General features: G+C 40.3%; 1 protein-coding gene across 4 annotated transcripts in view; it reads right to left on the bottom strand.

Annotated features, from left to right (window-relative positions):
- Positions 1-22588, bottom strand: part of pcdh15b (protocadherin-related 15b) — a 375223-nt gene that overhangs the window by 16476 nt on the left and 336159 nt on the right. For 3 of the 4 annotated variants that reach the window (XR_009807925.1, XM_061909585.1, XM_061909586.1), the window contains 4 exons: positions 20736-20846; positions 5761-5782; positions 3709-3747; positions 3533-3606 (listed from right to left, as the gene is read on the bottom strand). Coding sequence is in view for 3 of the 4 variants with exons in the window: in XM_061909585.1 (XP_061765569.1) it covers positions 3533-3606; positions 3709-3747; positions 5761-5782; positions 20736-20846 (246 nt within the window). In the remaining variant the exon portion in view is untranslated. Of the gene's footprint in view, positions 1-3532; positions 3607-3708; positions 3748-5760; positions 5783-10237; positions 12737-20735; positions 20847-22588 lie in introns of those variants that run through there. The other variant, XM_061909584.1, reaches the window with a different exon arrangement.

Raw genomic sequence — 22588 nt, 5'->3', positions numbered from 1 at the left:
TTCGCATAAAGGGAAGAAGAATAAGAGCTATTCAGTAGGATTTAAGGTCCAAGCTTACATCACACTCAAATTTTTACTGCATGGCTTTGGTAAGTGCCGGAGTGAGAAGAGGTTTTAAAATAATCAGCGCATGCTTACTTTTACCGCTTGCCTTTGGTAAGCGCAGGAGTGACAGGATGTTTTAAATTAATTAGCGCCCCGGCGGCTATTCAAGGAAATACGGTAGCTCTGCGCGTGCAGAAAGTCAAGGAATGATGATGATAGTACTGCAGTTGTGTGCACCTTGTGAATTTACGTGGGAAGCAGAGTAAGAAAAAAAAACCCAGATCCAGCTCTAATTTTAATTCTCACACAATTCTATACGATGCATCAGCGGCGTGGGTGCAGAAACACAAGAAAGAAATCCCTCATTGTTTCCTTCATGAACACTTTGATCAAATGAGTCCCTTGTGTTTAGTGCACAACCATTTTTGTATATTTTGCTTGTACAATATCAGACCACCAAGGAACACTTTTACATTACACACACACACACACACACATGCACAGTGGCAGTCTGCACACTTTGCAACAGCTCACACCAAAGAGTGCAGGAGGAAGTCAAAGCTTGGTGAAATTTACATGAGCGCAAAGGAAAAGGGCGAGGAGTGGAAATGAAGTTAGAGACAGGTCAAAATGCACCTGAGGGGCCGCTCAGTTTTTGACCAGAGGAATAGCAATAGGGCAGAATGTTCAATCAATCGAGGAAAAGTGGTCAGGACCAATGAAATGGAGCATATTTGTTTTAAAAAATGGTGTAGAAGTATTTACTATTTGGTAGACGCCAAATGATGAAAGTTAAAGTTAAAGTACCAATGATTGTCACACACACACTAGGTGTGGTGAAATGTGTCCTCTGCATTTGACCCATCCCCTTGACCACCCCCTGGGAAGTGAGGGGAGCAGTGGGCAGCAGCGGCGCCACGCCCGGGAATCATTTATGATGAAATCCAACAGTGAATGTGACCATATAGCCCAGGGTTCCCCAAACTCTTTGACTCGGGAGCCGCATTGGGTTAGAAACATTTTTTGAGGTGTAAATATTCCGAGCGTGATGTCACGTTGTCGATGGGAAAATGCATTTTTAGACAATATGATTTGCCTGAGCGGCTAGAAGACACCAAGAGTAACAAGCGGTAGAAAATAGATTAGAAAGGACAGACTTGAAAAAATATATAAATATATGTCACGATCTGCTGTCCGGATCGTGTGTTATGTAAAATGTAATTTCAGTTCTGATGTGTCTTGTACACGTTGGAACGGACAAATAAAAATGATTCTGATTCTGATGTGGACTTTTGAATTTGTTTGAGCACTTCCTTGTTTGTATTTGTCACTTCATTTGTTCCACCTGCACTGACTTTCTGTTTTGGATTATTGTTTGAGTATTTAAACCTGCCGGCTACCTGTGTTCGTCCTGGATGTTTTGTTCGCTACTCGCAACAGTCACGTTTGGTATCCTGCTTTTGTAGTTACCTGGCTAAGTCACGTCTTAGCTTCACGTGCGCTCTGCACATCGTCTCTATAGGACTTTGAACTCTATGTTTGCTAACTATTAGCATTTAGCTTCCCGTGCGTCGGCACGCCATTCCTTTTCTTTTTGTCAAGTGTGCTTTTGGCATTTTTATATTAAACTAATTCTTACCTGCTATCCTGCCTGTCCGAGTCCTGCAGCATCTGGGGGTGACAACTCGCGCATTCAAAATGCGTCCCAAACGCAACAATATATTTTTTTATAATTGTTTTTTTTAACTTGGGACTTCCCGCAGGCCGGATTGTTGACGCTGGCAAGCCAGGTTGGTCCATAGTTTTGGGACCCCTGATATATCCTCACAAACTTAAGTGTAGAGCAGTGATTTTCTAACTCTTGAACATGTATCATTTTTTTAATTTATAAGATGGAGCCAGCGAACACTCCATCTTGGTACACCAAATAGTCACTCAAAGTATTTTCCTATAGTCACAGTACAGTACTACTGTTCAAACTTTGTGCAATTTTACAGTGGTCAAACATATCAAATATGCTTCTTAAATAAAACCTCAGCCTTGTTTTTAATCAATACTTAGGCCTACTACGCTACTTTATTGGAATGTTGGTCATTATGGGGGTACTTGGATAGCCAAGTTTTTATGAGGAAAGTTTGAGAACCACTGGTGTACAGAATAAGTATGAGGTGTTTGTAGAAAGAAGGCATCTGTTTGCATGGATGTTATTTTATAATAACTTATTTCCATCCAATTTCTACCGCTTGTCCGGTTTGGGGTCACGGGCGATGCTGGAGCCTATCTCAGCTGCATTAGGGCGGTAGGCGGAGTACACCCTGGACAAGTCGCCACCTCATCAACAAAATTATACATGTTTAAAATGTTCTAATATATATTTATATTATAAACATAATACAAAGTATAACTCATGCAGATATCAATGTTTTTCAACCCGCCAAAAGAAATGACAGCATATTTAAATTAGTATACTGTATTATGAAATTTAATAGTATATTAAATAATGTAAATAGCAATTTTAAATACCTTATGTTATCCTAGGGCAGTGGTTCTCAAATGGGGGTATGCTTACCCCTGGGGGTACTTGAAGGTATGCCAAGGGGTACGAGAGTTTTTAAATAATATTATAAAAATAGCATCAATTCAAAAATCCTTTATAAATATATTTATTGAATAATACTTCAACGAAATATGGATGTAAGTTCATAAACTGTGAAAAGAAATGCAACAATGCAATACTTAGTTTGACAGCTTAATTTTTTTGGTGGACATGTTCCATAAATATTGATGTTAATGATTTTTTTTTTTGTGAAGAAATGTTTAGAATTAAGTTCATGATTCCAGAATCGATCTCTATTACAATCCCCAAAGAGGGCACTTTAAGTTCATGATTACATCAATGTGTAGAAATCTTTATTGATAATTGAATCACTTATTTATTTCTCAGCAAGTTTTTAGTTATTTTTATATATTTTTGTCCCAAATAGTTCAAGAAAGACCACTACAAAGGAGCAATATTTTGCACTGTTATACAATTTAATAAATCAGAAACTGATGACATAGTGCTGTATTTTACTTCTTTATCTCTTTTTTTTCAACCAAGAATGTTTGCTCTGATTAGGGGGTACTTGAATTAAAAAAATGTTCACAGGGGGTACATCACTGAAAAAAGTTTGAGAACCACTTGTCCTAGTGGTATATTGTGATACTATTATGAACTAAATTGTACTTACACTATTGATTATTATTTGTATTTAAAACACAGTTGTCATTCTACTGCAACACACAGTGTTGCACACATATTTACAGCAACCTTACGAGAAATGTATTGCAGTATAGCGCCTACTATAGAGCAGGGTAGTTTTTGTGGAAAAAAGGTAGATCAGACGACGTCCTTACAAAGCATGCAGTGAGAACATGAAGGGACTTAGAAAAGAACCCTGAGGGGAAACCACACATCAGTTTATACACGAAATTGTGCAATACTGACCCATGATCATAGCTGTAGTAGTCCTGCGTGTAGTAGTCCTGACCTGGGTCAATGCCAGATTCCATGGACAACTCCTGTCGGATCGAGGGACATCATCATCACAATGCCAACACACAACAGGGAATCACAAAGCGGGCGGACATGTCTGGAAGGTCAGAAAAGAGACAGTGGAGTACCTCAGGTCGAAGGAGAGTAGGGCGGAGGAGTTGCTGAGTCTTCCAGAGGGAAAGAAAAGCAGCATAGATTGAAGTACATTTTAGATTCCCTGTCCTAAAAATCTTTTATAATGTATGTCTCATGATGAACGATCCACATCTGATGACTTCAACATAGTGTATATATCAGGGGTCGGCAACCCAAAATGTTGAAAGAGATACAAAAATTATTAAATTAAAAGCAATATTACATACAGATAGTGTGTCATGAGATATAAATTGAATTAAGAGGACTTAAAGGAAACCAAATGAGTTCAAATATAGCTACAAATGAAGCATAATGATGCAATATGTACATACAGCTAGCCTAAATAGCATGTTAGCATTGATTAGCTTGCTGTCATGCAGTGACCAAATATGTCTGATTAGCACTCCACACAAGTCAATAACATCAACAAAACTCACCTTTGTGCCTTCATGTACAACGTTTATAGTTTGGTGGACAAAATGAGACACAAAAATAAGTGACATAAAACACGTCTTAGAAAGTCGGAGAAAGTTATTCATGTAAACCAGGGGTGTGCAAACCTTTTCCACTGAGGGCCACACACGGAAAAATTAAACCATGCGGGGGCCGTTTTGATATTTTTCGTTTTTAAACCACAACAAAATATATTAATTCTTTTTTTTTTTTACCTTTAAGACTCCCAGGGACCATAGAGGGTCTGATTGATTGATTGATTGATACTTTTATTAGTAGATTGCACAGTTCAGTACATATTCCGTACAATTGACCACTAAATGGTAACACCCGAATAAGTTTTTCAACTTGTTTAAGTCGGGGTCCACGTTAATCAATTCATGGTCTCCGTATTTAACATGTTAAAAAATAAGTCAAATTATTATTTTCATTTTTTATGTAACGCTTACAGTAAATCTCTATATCAACTTCAGGTTGGTATAAAGTTAAAAAAAAGTTTTTTTGCCTTTTCAGTCAAAGACAACTTTTTTTATAGTAAAACTGAAATATGCAGTATTTCCCCCATTGCCCAAAACATTCAGAAAGCAATGTTTGATCTGAATTAATTGGAGCCCTAAAAAGACCAATAATGCAGGACACCATTGATTTAAATGTATTATTATTTCTGAGTAATCACAGTGAAAAAATAAATAAAATCCAACTAAATATCTTTGGGATCCAAAAGGTCCCCCACTCAAAGTGAGACATTTTTATTATTATTTGTTTTACTTTCAACACTTAAGTTACGAGATCAGCTTCAGATATATCTGTCAATTTTACGTTTGAACTATTATTTTGTTTGTTTTATGCTCTTTTGTCAAAGAAAACACTGTTTTTACATGGCAACCACACAATATATGCACATATTTTCCACATAAAACATTATAAAGTGAAATATTTGAAGTAATTGGAGCCTTGAATAGGTCAATAATTCATTATATATATTTTTTTTTTAACTATTTTTTTTTAGCATTGGAAATAAGAGCAAAATAAAGAAAGACAAAAAAAAATAGCCTGCATGGCAGCTTTGTGTCAACATTGCAACTTTCCCCTGTTAGATTTCACCTCATTCTACTTTTTTGTTTTTTTTCTTTCATTTTTGAAATAGCATTCCCAGAATGTGTGGCGGGCCATTAAACAATTAGCTGCGGGCCGCACTTTGGACACCCCTGATGTAAACAAAATACGGTGAGTTCAAGGACCGCCAAAATTAGTAGGACAAAACGGCGCTCGCCAAATACTTGAATCAGTGAAACATGTTTAATACAAACAGTGTGCTTTATAACAATTAGGGAGGTGTCATGTTCGTCCTCCTACAGAAACCCTATTAAAACAAAAAATATGTATTTTTTCCCCCTCATCTTTTTTTTTTCATTTTTCATACATTTGTGAAAAAGCTCCGGGGAGCCACTAGGGCGGCGTTAAAGAGCCGCGGGTTGCCGATCCCCGGTATATATAAACAGGCAGAGAACAAGAGACAAGCACGCAAGAGGAGAACAGCAAAGAACACACCCATGCGACTGCGGCATGCAGGACTGCGAGCTGACACCTACCTCGTGTTGTCCGTACCTACGCCTGTCAGGCGACACACGGGGCAAAAAGAGGAGGGAATTAGCAAAAAGCAATGCCAACCATTCATTGCTAAGTGCTACATTGACAACAATGATATTGAGAAAGTGTGGAGTGGTCTTTTTGACCGCATAGCCATTTATTATCAAGTTTATTGCATAACACAACAGCAAGAGAAGCAATGTTGTAACAGTGCTAGGAAACAAACTGTGCAGTAAGCGTTAATACCGTTTCACGAGTTCATTGTAAACAGTAGGGCAAGTGCAACATCTTAAAGGCCTACTGAAATGAGATTTTCTTATTTAAACGGGGATAGCAGGTCCATTCTATGTGTCATACTCGATCATTTCGCGATATTGCCATATTTTTGCTGAAAGGATTTAGTAGAGAACATCCACGATAAAGTTCGCAACTTTTGGTCGCTAATAAAAAAGCCTTGCCTGTACCGGAAGTAGCAGACGATGTGCACGTGAAGTCACGGGTTGTAGAGCTCCTCACATCCTCACATTGTTTACAATCATAGCCACCAGCAGCTAGAGCAATTTGGACCGAGAAAGAGACAATTTCCCCATTAGTTTGAGCAAGGATGAAAGATTCGTGGATGAGGATTGTGAGAGTGAAGAACTAGGAAAAAAAAATAAAGGTGTTAATGTTATTAGATACATTTACTAGGATAATTCTGGAAAATACCTTATCTGCTTATTGTGTTACCAGTGTTTTAGTGAGATTATATGGCACCTGAAAGTCGGAGGGGTGTGGCCACGGGTGTCATGACCGCCAGTGTCTCTGAGGGAAGCCACACAGCTGCAGGACGAAGCAAGCTCCGCTGATGTTTCCGGTAAGACCCGACTTATTACCACAATTTTCTCACCGAAACTTGCCGGTTGACATGTGGTCAGGAACCATGTTTGCTTGACTGCTCTGTTCCATAGTAAAGCTTCACCTTCGGGAATTTTAAACAAGGAAACACCGGCTGTGTTTGTGTTGCTAAAGCCAGCTGCAATACACCACTTCTCGCCTCAATCTTTCTACTTTGAGTTCTTCATTATTAATTGAACAAATTGCAAAAGATTCAGCAACACAGATGTCCAGAATACTGTGTAATTATGTGATTGAAGCAGACTACTTATAGCTTGGTTCGGGCTTGAAAAAAATGTCCGCTACAACCGGTGACGTCAAACGCACGCGTCATCATACCACGACGTTTTCAACAGGATACATCCCGCGAAATTTAAAAATGCAATTGAGTAAACCAAACCGGCCGTAATGGCATGTGTTGCAATGTTAAGATTACATCATTGATATATAAACTATCAGACTGCGTGGTCGGTAGTAGTGGGTTTCAGTAGGCCTTTAAAGTGCATTCAGAGGTAAATAAAGATCCTGGATCCTAAGCACTCATATTTCAATTAAAGGCCTACTGAAACCCACTACTACCGACCACACAGTCAGATAGTTTATACATCAATGATGAAATATTAACATTGCAACACATGCCAATACGGCCTTTTTACTTTACTAAATTGCAATTTAAAATTTGCCGCGATTTTCTTGTTGAAAACGTCGCGGAATGATGACGCGTACGCGTGACGTCATGGACTGTAAGGAATTAGCGCTGCACCACTAGCGGCTAAAAGTCTTCTGCTTTAATCGCATAATTACACCGTATTTTGGACATCTGTGTTGCTGAATCTTTTGCATTTTGTTCATTTAATAATGGAGACTATAAAGAAATATGCTGTTGGTGGAAAGCGGTGGATTGCAGCTGTATTTAGCATCGAGACAAAGCCGGTGCTTCTTTGTATGTTGTGAAGCAGAGCGGTCAAGCGAACATGTTTTCTCTACGTCAACCAGCATGTTTTTGGATGGGGAAATCTTACCGGAGACATCAGTGGATTATTCGTCGTCCTGCAGCAGCTGTCAAAAAAAGCAGCTGTGAGCTTGGCTCCTCGGCTTCTCTCTGAGACACTGCGTGTTCACCGCGACCTCGAGGTATGTCTTTACAATCTTTAAAATCTCACTATAACACTATTAAAACAATAAGCAGATAAGGGATCTTCCAGAATAATTCTAGTAAATGTGTCTAATTACATCTGAAACGCTCACATTGCTGCCGCCCAGAGTCATCGCCTTTTTTTTTTCCTAGTCCTTCACTATCAATATCCTAATTCACAAATCTTTCATCCTCGCTCAAATTAATGGGGAAATTGTCGCTTTCTCGGTCCCAATTGCTCTTACTGCTGGTGGCTCACATTAAAAACAATGTGAGGAGCCCTGCAACTCGTGACATCACGCGCACATACTTCCGGTAAAGGCAGGGCTTTTCTATTAGCGACCAAAAGTTGCAAACTTTATCGTCGATGTTCTCCACAAAATCCTTTCAGCAAAAATACGGCGAGATCGCAAAATGATCAAGTATGACACATAGAATGGACCTGCTATGCCCGTTTAAATAAGAAAATCTCATTTTAGTAGGCCTTTAAGCTTCTTGTGCTGTTAATGAAAAAAAAATAAACAAATTTTGGTTCGGTACTGGTTATTTGCTTTTGTGAACCACGCGCCCGGTGAGTATAAAATTGACGATCACATTGCAAACACAACATGCCGTTTGGCTCGTTTGTACACTAGCAATGCTGTGTGACACTAGACAGTAAAAGGGTTTAGCCGATTCGGTACTCCCAAAAAAAGAAAAAAAGAAAGAGATGGGATTATCTGTTGAAATAAAGGTGTGAAAAGCAAGATGGAAGATGCCCGGACGAGCGTGTGAGCGGATTGGAAGAGGAATAAAGGCTCAATGGGCACATGAAGGGATGATAAACAGATGAATGGCTGCTTTAAAAGGTGCTTCACAGGTCAATCCTCTGGTTCAAACAAAAACAAACCCCTTTCAGCGTCAGTGTGTGTGTGTGTGTGTGTGTGTGTGTGTGTGCGTGTGTGTGTGTGTGTGTGTGTGTGTGTGTGTAAAGATAAGTCTATCCCTGTGCCCTCATTGCTCTGACAGACACATTATTAGGTCCTCTGGAGACAAAAACCCTGCAGACAATCTGTATTCTGTCAACACACACGGCTGACATGATTGACTCTTTTATATCCTCCACACCTCATCATCGGTGTGTGTGTGTGTAGGAGGGAGAGGGAAACACAACAGAGAAAATATTATTAGTTTCTTTCAAGACAACATGCCCCAAAATGCTCTCGCCACCTTCATCTTCATGCTGACAACAACTAACTTATAAAAAATACCACAAAAATAAAATGGACTGGCATAAGTTGGACATAGAGGGCACCTACATAAATGTACTAAAAACAATGAAGACTGGGGAATACCACAGGGCAAATATGCATATGAGATACCATTAAAATGTCCAAATGGCAGTTATGTTTTGTATGCTGTGTGGAGTCCCTCAGGGCCCCGTGCTAAGTCCATTCTAAACAGTCACTGAGTTTAGCCCTCAGCTCTGTCAATTGTTCAATTCTGAATAATACATATACAGTGGGGCAAAAAAGTATTTAGTCAGCCACCGATTGTGCAAGTTCTCCCACTTAAAATGATGACAGAGGTCTGCAATTTTCATCATAGGTACACTTCAACTGTGAGAGACAGAATGTGAAAAAAAAATCCAGGAATTCACATTGTAGGAATTTTAAAGAATTTGTTTGTAAATTATGGTGGAAAATAAGTATTTGGTCAACCATTCAAAGCTCTCACTGATGGAAGGAGGTTTTGGCTAGAAATCTCGCGATATATGGCCCTATTCATTCTTTCCTTAGCACGGATCAATCGTCCTGTCCCCTTAGCAGAAAAACAGCCCCAAATCATGATGTTTCCACCCCCATGCTTCACAGTAGGTTTGTTGTTCTTGGGATGCAACTCACTATTCTTCTTCCTCCAACCACGACGAGTTGAGTTTATACCAAAAAGTTCTATTTTAGTTTCATCTGACCACATGACATTCTCCCAATCCTCTGCTGTATCATCCATGTATCCATTTTGGTATAAACTCAACTCGTCGTGTTTGGAGGAAGAAGAATACTGAGTTGGATCCCAACTTTTTCTGCTAAAGGGACAGGACGATTTATCCGTGTTAAGGAAAGAATGAATGGGGCCATGTATCGTGAGATTTTGAGCCAAAACCTCCTTCCATCAATGAGAGCTTTGAATGGTTGACCAAATACTTATTTTCCACCATAATTTAAAAATAAAATCTTTAAAATTCGTACAATGTGAATTCCTGGATTTTCGTTTTCAACTTCTGTCTCTCACAGTTGAAGTGTACCTATGATGAAAATTACAGACCTCTGTTATCATTTTAAGTGGGAGAACTTGCACAATCGGTGGCTGACTAAATATTTTTTTGCTCCACTGTACTGTAGTTTTTATTTCCCAAAAACATCTTTCACAATTGATCGTCACATTAAACTATAGTAAAAAAAAATGTATGCGTGTAATGAAAACCCTACATCACATTTTATTAAAGATAGAGCAAAATCTACAACATGACATAAAATGGGTTAAAAGGGTAAATCCTTTGTGTATTTATGTTTGTGTGTATATAGTAAAAGCCAAGTACATTGTTGGTATGTGTGGAAATGCAGTTAGGCAATGTAAGACATTTAGACGCCATTATGTTCCTGCACCGCAGCACACAAGTGTTATACAATTTAGTACACGCCTTCCGGACACTTGCAAACAAAGTATGTTGAACGTGTGGAACATAGGCTGAAAAACATGGTCACCATCAAGCAAAACATCTTAGCAACTGATCGTCCGTAAGTCAATGACTACTTTGTCTAATAGCAAAAATGACTGCAGATATCTTTATTGCACATCTGCTAGCAGGTTTTCCCGAGCATTTTGGCCACGACACACAGGGGGCGCCACAAATTGAGAAGTGTTGCCTAAAATATTGGCGACAGAGATGCATGCATATTTACACTTAATTGTAGAAAAACAACAAATAAAATGTGCCCATGTTATCATAAACATCACTGTTGCAAATCTCCCAAAATACAACTGTTAAGTCGTTGAGCAAAAGTTGAAAGATCTTTGGTTTGAAAGTTGTTCAGCATCCACGGATACACCCCCGGTTGAGTCTTTAGCCTTTGAAGAGTTGTGTTGAGAAGCAGGCTTTATGATAATTCCTAAATGGATTCACGGTTCATTGAAATAGATACGCACAAAAAGACTTTCTTGATATTATTCACTTTTTTGTTTATGTAAATCCCCCGCTGTTAGATATAATTATTGTTCCATACGACTGAGATCATTTGGCTCGGCGGGCTCTGATCCTGCACCACCTCCTCATGCCTCCTTCCTCTATGACAAGTCATGTTCTGAGGAGTTTTGTTCTTTTCTTTGTGTCAACATTAGTCAGGTGTGAAAACTACAGGGTGGTGGACTGAGTGGGGAACCGTTTTTCCAGTTCTTCAACCAGTGAGTCCATGCCTGGGTTGGGTTGAATCTGTGGAGGTGAAGGGTCCACTCTTCTTTCTCCACTTCCTTCTTCTCTGTCTCCCCCTCCTCCTTCTCCTCCTCCTTCTCCTCCACCTTCTCCTCCTCCTCCTGTGCTAGCTAAAACATCCAAGGAGTCAAGGGACTCCGTGGTGTCCAGAGAGGGAGATGCACGGTTCTTCAATACTTTTTTCAGAGGGTTCTGTTTCTGATCGATTTGGCTGAGCATGTTGGCCACAGACTTCTCGATTTCTGCTATATTCTGGATGTTCTTTAAGATACCTTTCAGCTCCCTGCGAGGGGGTTCAGGTTCTACAGGTAAGGGCGGAGGAGGAGGCCGGAGTGAGACCGGTCGCAGGGCCGGCACTTCAGAAAGTGAGGGGAGCACAAAGGTGGACGGCCTCAGGAGAGAGGGCGACAGAGGAGGAGGGAGAGGCGGCGGAGGGGGAGGTGGCGGTAGAGGAGGGCGGTTGTTGAGGTGAGATGGCGATGGAGGCAGAGGTGGAGGGGAAGATGGATGGAGAGGAGGGGGAGTGGTACAGAGAGGAGGTCGTGGTGAAGGTGTCGGTGCAGACGGGGGTGGCGGCGGCGGGGTTGAAGGAGGATCAGGGATGATGTCTAAATGGACCTGAAGTCTGTCTTCCCCACTCTGGCTTTCTGTCAGACTTGCCCCAAAGCGCCGCAGTACAGGCGGCGTGGGCTTGTGGTTGGGCGGCGGGGTGCCTCCATCAGTATGGGTGACAATGATACTAGGGGGGCCCTCTCTAGACTGGGAGGAGGGGATATACTTGTGATGCTGAGGGGAGTCTGGGAAAGTGGAGAGCAGAATATCAGGAGACGTTCTTGAGTCTCTGTTCAGCTTCTGTCTCATTTCCTGGACAGCCTGCTGCTCAAACTGCCTGGCCTGTTCCTTGACAGTCAGCTTTGGCTCGAGACTAGGGCTCACCATCTGGTCCGAATCCAAGCCGTGCTCAAATCCTGAATCCAAGCCGGCGTCTTTGCTATCTTTGAATTCAGCCTTTAGGAGCTCCATTTCCCACTGCACGGGATCCATCACCACTTGCCTCCTCAAGGCGTCGTACATGTCCCTTCGATGCAACCTGGATGGGAGAGTCCAACTGTGTCCACCCCCTGATCCACGCCCGCTATCACTACCACTATAGCTGCCGTATCCCACATCGGCCCCGGGAGAGCTGATTCTCAACCAGGCTTCTCGAAGACCCTTCCTGGAGGGAGAGAAGTTCCCCAGAAGATCTCTTCTTCTCTGGTTTCGTCCAAGTGTTTCCGGACTACTCAGGGTGCCATCCTCGTGGTAGATGGGGTTCTTGATGGTCAAGGGGTTTTCATCTGAGAAAAAGGTAATGCTCGATTCGGACTTGGGCAGCTTGTTAAGAACCCCTCCATTGGCGACACACTGGCGGTGGGCAGCGATCGCTCGAGTGGCAAAATCCGAGATGAGGCGCTGACGATCGCTTTCATCCAGACTTCCATCACTGCGGATGGACCGGCTGGGACATAGATGCAGGGGGGAAAGTAAAAATGAAGATGGAGTGATGCGATAATTACCTCTGCCAACAATGTTTTTCCTGCTTGGTATTGATTAGGAAGTGATGATCAGCTGATTGCAGGTACTTCAACATTTTCTTTAGCTTCTTAGTCACTATAGCATGAATCTTAATTACAATCTTCAGGGATATGCAGGGGGAGGCATCTACTACTGTACTCTTCTACATGTACTTCAAAGATTGCAAATTGTTTAGCCTTGGCGGAGGTTGGCACTTGACTTAGCAGCATTCCAAGTTAGTCAAGTACGAAAAACAAAGCTAGAGGATGACGACTGTTAAAAAAGAAAATGCTACTGCTATACAGAGGTGGGTAGTAACGCGCTACATTTACTCCGTTACATTTACTTGAGTAACTTTTGGGATAAATTGTACTTCTAAGAGTAGTTTTCATGCAACATACTTTTACTTTTACTTGAGTATATTTATAGAGAAAAACACTACTTTTACTCCGCTCCATTTATCTGCTATCAGGTCGCTACTCGCTACTTTTTTTTTTGATCGATCTGTTAATGCACGCTTTGTTTGTTTTGATTTTGTCAGACACACATTCAAAGTAGGAACTACGCATGCCTGCGTTTCACCAATCACATGCAGTCACTGGTGACGTTGGACCAATCAAACAGAGCCAGGCGGTCACGTGACCGTCACACGTAGAACCCGACATGATGAAAAAACGTATTGGGGTGTTACGATTTAGTGGTCAATTGTACAGAATATGTACTGTACTGTGCAATCTAATAATAAAAGTTTCAATCAATCAATAAAAAGTGTAAAGGAAAAAAGACACTTTTTATTTCAACCGTACTTCCCGTCACAAGCCTAAAGACTGATCGCACAGTTCCTGTCTTCACAATAAAAGCGCCGCTCCATCGCGCCTGCGCTAACAAAATAAGAGTCTCCGAAAGCCAGCGCAAACAAGCTAGCAAGCGACGGAGTTTGCCGCCAATGTATTTCTTGTAAAGTGTATAAAAACGAATATGGAAGCTGGACAAATAAGATGCCAAAAACCAACGACTTTCATGTGGTATTAGACAGGAAGGAGGAACTTTTTTTCTCCTCCATTTGAAAACCGGGACGTTATCAGCACTATACTGTCTGATTCCAATCAATGCAAGTCATCAGAATCAGGTAATACACCAACTTATATTATTGTCTTCATTAAAGATAGGAATCTATATGTTAAATATGCTTGTATATTCATTAAAACACCTTTAACATGTCAACAAAAACGGCAAAATAAATAAATATAAATTATATACTGTAAATATATATATGATATATATATATGAGGTAGATCACCTCGACTTGGTCATTTATTAAGTAATTGATTAACGTTGAAAAACTTATTGGGGTGTTACCATTTAGTGGTCAATTGTAGGGAATATGTACTGTACTGTACAATCTACTAATACAAGTTTCAATCAATCAATCAATCAATGCCTATTGAGCCTATGGTGCTGTTAAGTTATTGTGGCTCAATGTGCCTTAATTTTTTTATTTTAATGTATTATTATTTAATATATATTATTGTTTTAGTTGCTTAAAATATATTCCTGGCTCTGAATTTGCTCATTACTATTTTTATGTTTTTGTGCATTATTTGTTGCCGTAATCATTAAACAAACAGGTTACTCATCAGTTACTCAGTACTTGAGTAGTTTTTTCACAACATACTTTTTACTTTTACTCAAGTAAATATTTGGGTGACTACTCCTTACTTTTACTTGAGTTATAAATCTCTAAAGTAACAGTACTCTTACTTGAGTAAAATTTCTGGCTACTCTACCCACCTCTGCTGCTATATCAAAAGTAGGAATTTTGCACAGATTTCCGTTTAGCAGGGACTGACTGAATCTTCCACAAACTTCTACATTTCACGACACACATTTCCACCAAAGAAACTAACTATCACAGTCAGAAGCATGGGAGCTACTGTAAGGCAAGGAAAGTGGGAGTTTTAAAAAGGGGCCAACATTTTACTCACTTTTGTCTGTTAGTTTTGCAGCAAGGCAGGAAAGATGGAGGGATGCGGCGTCAATTGATGGAATAAAGAATTTAAAATGTATTTTAAAACACTAGCTGGAAAAGTTGAATGAGCCTAAACAAGTAAGCTACAATGAGAAAGCAGTGCAAATGTAAGTCAAAATGTAAGAAAAATCACGGGATGTAGAGAAACCCAGAAATAATTGTGACATGTAAAGGGAGCAATGGCACATTAATATTAGGGGTGCAGCAATACCTCTACAGTTGTATCTCAACTTAAGAGTCCACCAACTGAAGAGTATTAAGAGATAAAACAATAACAATTATGATTGATTTTGACATAGCAAAAGCCACAGTGAACCACGTAAAATCTGACCAAAACATCTGGTCTTACTCCCTAGCATTCGCTTATTGCTAGAGATCGACATAACTTTGTTTTTTTCAACCATGGAAAGAAAGAAAGTGGGTGTGAAGGACAGTGGTAAGAATACTGAGTGGATAATATAACTGCGTGGCTCAGGTGGCAGAGCAGCCTTTACCCAACTTGCTCCCAGTGCCACCCGGAATGGTTTAAGTGTCGCTCAAAAGGATGTAGACAATGTATTTTACATTGAAAGGCCCTTTAAGTCTCAAAAGAAAAAGCACTTACCTTCACTTCACATGACATTTATGGAATTAAATAAATCAATCATGAATACCATGACTTGGTGAAGCATTTGTAGCGTATCACTGCTCGCCTGCACTGTACTGAAGCAAAATACACATTTACCCGGGATGCTGTATAATATATAAACAGTGGACATTCACCCATGAAAATATGGAGAAGCTGCTGATGGTGTGTTTGACAGAAAAGCAGTTGGAAGGAGATACTCTCGAAGTTTTTGCTCTCCAAGGTAAATGCTGTACATTATTATTATATTATTTCAAGAAAATACTGAAGTTGTTAGTAGTACGTTATCCATACATCCATTTTCTACCGCTTATTCCCTTTGGGGTCGCGGGGGGCGCTGGTGCCTATCTCAGCTACAATCGGGCGGAAGGCGGGGTGCACCCTGGACAACTCGCCACCTCATCGCAGGTAGTACATTATATTGTATTGTTTTTATACAATATTCTTTATCAAAAAGTTTTTATTTTTAAAAAGGTATGTTAAAAAATGTTAACATTTTGATTGATTTAATGGGAGACGTTGATTTGAGATACAAGTGTTTTGATTTAAAAGCTTTGTTACAGAACCAATTAAGATTATAAATTGAGGTACTACGGTAGTTCATTTAATCAGATATTTTTTGCTATTGCTTTCCCCCCCAACCCCCGGGGCTAACTTTGTTTTTACATTTTTACATTTCATGGCAGTCACACAGCAAACCCACAGCAAGATTGTTAACTTTAAAATCCATTTTCAAAGGTAATTGAAAAAGCAAAGTGTGCCAAGAGAAGAGCTGGGGGCAAATAATACGGTAAAAAAAACCAAGTCGACTGTGCTGTTTGATAATGGAGCTCAATTATGAATGTGCCAACTTTTGCACTTTGCCAGGTTGTATTCTCTGATAAGAAGCGACTCTGCAAGATACCAGCGATGCAGCAACTTGACAAAAAACACCAACATGCTCACTTTGCAAGAAAATGCAGCCCCCCCCCCCACAGCAACATACGCTTATCACTGGAAATAATTACATCCCAGGGTGGGCTGCATTTATTTCAATTATCACTGTGTTAATTTCCACACCCACTTTTTTCTCCCACGTGCACAGACTCAAATGTTGAGAAATGCCATTTTGTCTTTGGGAGATAGTGGACACACACAGGGAGGCCTCTCATGTTAATGGGAGGGGTAGAATCATTATCAAAGACAGACAGGAGAGCAGTGATGCATGTAATGCTGATAAGGGCTTCCTTGCAACTTCATCTTCATGCCTCAGACAGGAAATTTAAATTAAACTATCGAGCGCCTCGAGTGAGTCAAAGTGCGTGCGAGTGTGTTGCAGATGAAAGTTAATCATCTCTGCGTGGGGCCGCTGTACTGCTCAATTCCGTCTCGGGAAAAGTGCCACGATGACATTTAAGATGGAGGTGTATAGAAAGAGAAGAGCTCCAATAAATGGCAGGCCTGTAATTAAAAGCTAGGAAAGTTAATGATGCAACACAAGTAATGGGCTTTCTTTCAAAAAAGAACGGAAATGCGTACATTGTAGATTAAAGTGCTGCCGAGCTCAATCAAAATAAATCATAGGCAGAGAGAAGCTGCTATTTACCACATGTGAACATTCATCAAATACAGTGGTAGCTTGGTTGTCGTAGACCCAACTTTTTGAACGTTTCATGGATTTGGAACTAAATTTGAGCCAAAAGTTTTTCATTTCAAAATATTAATGTCTTAATGTTGAATTTTGAAAAATATATCAGTGTATTTAAAAAAAAAAAAAAGGAATGCACACCATTTTTTTCAGGATGAACGCAATTATGATTCACTGTCATAATTCTTCTAAAATGAATTATTTTGTTTTTAACTTTCATATATTTTGTTATTTGAACTTTAGTTTTTTTCAGATCAAACATTTTTTTTTCAATTCTTTTTAAAAAAATGTTTTAGATCTTTCTTTTTCAGGTTGAAATCCTTTTTTTCTTTCTTTTTTTTTTGTAAGATTCAGACAGTTGGTATGAGATTCCCGTGGCGACATTGTTTTTACCGTATTTTTCGGAATAATTCGCAGTTTTTTTCATAGCTTGGGTGCGACTTATACTCAGAAGCGACTTATGTGTGAATTTATTAACACATAACCGTAAAATACCAAATAATATTGTTTAGTTTCAAGTTTCAAGTTTCAAGTTCATTCACGTAAGAGACTAGACGTATACGATTTCATGGGATTTAGCGATTAAGAGTGACAGATGGTTTGGTAAACTTATAGCATGTTCTATATGTTATAGTTATTTGAATGACTCTTACCATAATATGTCACGTTAACATACCAGGCACCTTCTCAGTTGGTTATTTATGCGTCATATAACGTACACTTATTCAGCCTGTTGTTCACTATTCTTTATTTATTTTACAAATTGCCTTTCAAATGTCTATTCTTGGTGTTGGGTTTTATCAAATAAATTTCCCCCAAAAATGCAACTTTTACTCCAGTGCGACTTATATATATTTTTTTCCTTCTTTATTATGCATTTTCGGCAGGTGCGACGTATACTCCGGAGCGACTTATACTCGGAAAAATACGGTACATGGGCCCCGTTTACACTAAACACCGAATCAGATTTGGGCCACATCAGGAAATAGTCCGAATCCAATTGGAATCAATCTTTTCAAATGTGACTGAAATGCGACTTGAATGCGACCTGAATGGAACTTTTTCGTCATCTTTGGGCGAGCTACGTCGTTCGTGTGCGCGGTAAAAGACACACCTCGCCTGCGAAAGTGGATATTTCATCACAACATCCAGTTTCAGTACGCAACCTTTTTATGGCGGCCAAATTTTCGGTGCTTTCATTTCAATCAATCAATCAATGTTTATTTATATAGCCCTAAATCACAAGTGTCTCAAAGGGCTGCACAAACCACGGCATCCTCGGTAGGGCCCCTATAAGGGCAAGGAAAAACTCACCCCAGTGGGACGTCGAACATGATGACTATGAGAAACCTTGGAGAGGACCACATATGTGGGCAACCCCCCACCCCCAGGGGACCGAAAGCAATGGATGTCGAGCGGATCTAACATGATACTGTGAAAGTCCAATCCATAGTGGTGTCAGCAGTGTGCAGATAATAGGCCGCGTGTAATATATGAATATATATTCTGATTCCGAAGAAAAAGCGATTGTTGAAGGACCGGAATTACTTATATGTTACATACTCTGTGTGAGTTGTTTACGTAAAAATAAAGCTAACGGAGATCCATTCTATCCTCCTATCTCTTCTACTTAACAGCCATAAAAAGATTAAAACCCTTCCAAATAAACTACACTATAGAATATCCATACTTACATTATATTATTTTAGTTTCACTTAATAAAACACTTGTTTATAAAGTGTGGAAACTTTTATTTTTATTTTTTAGTAGACGTTTTAACGAATTCCTTGTACATTTACAGAATACGTTCAACTTCCTTTGTTTACACTCTATTGAATTGTGCATGCAAGTGACGTGGAGGCCACATTGGGGCCACATTGGGGCCACATTGGGGCCTGTGTGCATTTATATTGGAGTCCGACAAAGATCACTGTGGAGAGGCGGGGCCGGCAGTCCGACAGCGAAGCAGGGCACGCCTGAGCCCGGCCCAATATGGCGGCGAGGAGGCGTAGACGGCAAGCGAGCAGCGAGGCGGGGCGCGCCGAGAGCGACACCGCAATCAAGATCAGGTGCATGTATCGCGCACCTGGGGACAATTCACTAATCTCCTCTAGCTGTATAAAAGGGCAGCACCAGAGGAGGGTGAGAAGGAACGAGTTGGAGACACAACAGCGCAAGCAGCAACCCATGCAGTGCGGAAGAGAGCGAGAAGCAGATGCAGACGACGCGGAAGGCTGAAAAGCAAAACCGAGGAGGGAGCGCGGCAGAAAAATAAAGAAGTCTACACCTGCTCGCAGAATGTCTGTGCTTGGTGGTCCTTGGAACCCACGCGACGGCATAAGACCGTCACAATCACATTTTATCAAAACAGAAAGCTGGAAAAAATCTGATTTACAAAAAAATCCAATTTGGGGCACTTTGGCCTGCAGTTTAAACAAAGTCAACGTGGTTTCATCGTACTCAACTACGGTGCTTTCAAGTGAAGTGAAACCGACTGTGTGCTATTAACATTACATTATTTTTCACAATAAACTAATTGTGGCTGTGGTGCGGTTGTTAGGTGTAGCCTACATAAAAGTGTTGAGTTGAATTGCTTTAGTTCCTATATGTACCCTTAAGGCAGTGTTTTTCAACCACTGTGCCGCGGCACACTAGTGTGCCGTGAGATATTGTCTGGTGTGCCGGGGGAAATTATGCAACTTCACCTAATTTATGCCAAAAATATTTTTTACAAATCTTATAATCTGCCAATAATGTGCCGTTGCTTAGTGTCTGTGCCGTGTAAAACTTGGCAGAGTAACCACGTAATACTCAATGTCAGTAGGTGGCAGCATTGCTTTGTAAAAGTCGGAATTTGTCGGGTGAGACAAGGATGGTTTGTTGTGAACGTGGAGCCCGACTTACCAAATTGAAAAAACTATTCAGGTGTTACCATTAATTGGTCAATTGTACGGAATATGTACTGTACTATGCAATCTATTAATAAAAGTCTCAATCAATCAATCAATCCCGAAATGCAGACCACAGTGGGAGGCAGTGAGCAGGTATAAAAGGTATGTAATGCTTAAACCCAAAATGAATGAAAGGGAAAGGAAAAGGCTACGCAAAACGAAAGTCAAACTGAACTGGCTACAAAGTAAACAGAGACAGAATGCTGGACGACAGCAAAAACTTACGGCGTCCACAGAGGATATCCATACGTGACACGACAATCAACAATGTCCACACAAAGAAGGATAGCAACAACGTAGATAGCCTTGCTTGCTAACACAAAGTACATTTTTTTAACGTTTTCTGCTGGTGGTGTGCCTCCGGATTTTTTTTTATGACAAAAATGTGCCTTGACTTAAAAAAGGTTGAAAAACACTGCCTTAAGGCAACCTGGTAGGGGACATACCTTATCCTTTTTCTAAGATATTTGTCTGTTCATGTTACATTTCGGACAGAAATCTGAATCTGAAAAAAACACTTTGAAATCTGAACAAAAAAAAAAGGGTTTTAATCTAAAAAAGAAAGATCTGAACAAAAAAAAAATAAAACTAATCAGTAAAATTTGCATTGGAAAAAATATATGAAAGTAAAAACTAAAAATAAATAATTATCAGAGTGAATCATAATTGTATTGAACCTGAGGCTAAAAAGTACATTGACCCCTTACTTACATGGCGTTGTCGCCCAGCTCTTCGTACAAGTTGTTGGCGGTGCCCCCTCCAGGTTTTCCGCTCGGCAGCGCCATCTGGATGCGGGCGGTCTTGGCGCACTCGGCCTGCCGTCTGGGCACAGTGGAGATGAAGTACAGTTAAGAGTTAGTGATTCGGAGTTAAAGCGCCATCCAGGAGGGCTGAAAAAAGAAGGACAAAAATCCCTCACCACACGCGTCCTTGACAATGTCTCCATGCCAACCACTAGCAATTATCCACACACTGTGTACCGGGGGGGGAAGGGCATGACTTTGAATCCCTGCGGGGATCCTTATAACAAATCACTTACAGCTAATTTACTTCCAGGCCCAGAAATAACACTGACTGTGTTGGAGCTGCCTAACTGAAATACCGTATGTGTGCCTGTTCACACTGCAGGTCCTAACAACGAAATTCTTCCGAAAAGCGGCTGTAAAAGTCAACCTGCAATATTGAAACAGTATCAAATATTAACCTGCATTTTCTCTTTGTTATTCTTTGAAGGCCACAAAGTTTACATACTGTAACTCTTCTGCGGCAAGGCAGGCACCCTTGTAGAAAGATGCAAGATTTTGCTGCATGCTTTAAATGGGAAGAAGTGGAAACCATTTTGATAAATATGAAAATAGAAATATTACCATAAAGGATTGCATAAGTTTATTGTTACGATAAATGTGGGATCAAAAATTGATGTTTTAATCGTTTCACATTTTTGGTTGTGAAGAGACAAATCAAGCCGATTTTGTGAAGCGCATAAGTGTCAAACTCAAGGCCATGTGACCAAATTTAGCTCGCCACGTCATTTAACACTAGAAGACCCAGGGAGTAGCCGTTTGGCTTTTCTACCTCTAAAACCAACATTTTTTGGTTGTGAAGAGACAAATCAGGCCGATTTTGTGAAGCGCATAAGTGTCAAACTCAAGGCCATGTGACCAAATTTAGCTCGCCACGTCATTTAACACTAGAAGACCCAGGGAGCAGCCGTTTGGCTTTTCTACCTCTAAAACCAACATTTTTTGGTTGTGAAGAGACAGATCAGGCCGATTTTGTGAAGCGCAAAATGTCAAACTCAAGGCCATGTGACCAAATTTAGCTCGCCACGTCATTTAACACTAGAAGACCCAAGGAGCAGCCGTTTGGCTTTTCTACCTCTAAAACCAACATTTTTTGGTTGTGAAGAGACAAATCAGGCCGATTTTGTGAAGCGCATAGGTGTCAAACTCAAGGCCATGTGACCAAATTTAGCTCGCCACGTAATTTAACACTAGAAGACCCAAGGAGAAGCCGTTTGGCTTTTCTACCTCTAAAACCAACATTTTTTGGTTGTGAAGAGACAGATCAGGCCGATTTTGTGAAGCGCATAAGTGTCAAACTCAAGGCCATGTGACCAAATTTAGCTCGCCACGTCATTTAACACTAGAAGACCCAGGGAGCAGCCGTTTGGCTTTTCTACCTATAAAACCAACATTTTTTGGTTGTGAAGAGACAGAACAGGCCGATTTTGTGAAGCGCATAAGTGTCAAACTCAAGGCCCTGTGACCAAATTTAGCTCGTCACGTCATTTAACACTAAAAGACCCAGGGAGCAGCCGTTTGGCTTTTCTACCTATAAAACCAACATTTTTTGGTTGTGAAGAGACGGATCAGACCGATTTTGTGAAGCGCATAAGTGTCAAACTCAAGGCCATGTGACCAAATTTAGCTCGCCACGTCATTTAACACTGGAAGACCCAGGGAGCAGCCGTTTGGCTTTTCTACCTCTAAAACCAACATTTTTTGGTTGTGAAGAGACGGATCAGGCCGATTTTGTGAAGCGCATAAGTGTCAAACTCAAGG

Source organism: Nerophis ophidion, linkage group LG08 (genome assembly GCF_033978795.1).
Source record: "Nerophis ophidion isolate RoL-2023_Sa linkage group LG08, RoL_Noph_v1.0, whole genome shotgun sequence".
Taxonomy (NCBI): domain Eukaryota; kingdom Metazoa; phylum Chordata; class Actinopteri; order Syngnathiformes; family Syngnathidae; genus Nerophis; species Nerophis ophidion.
The sequence above is the reverse complement of the archived record's forward strand: the minus strand, read 5'-3'. Positions and strand labels throughout refer to the sequence as shown.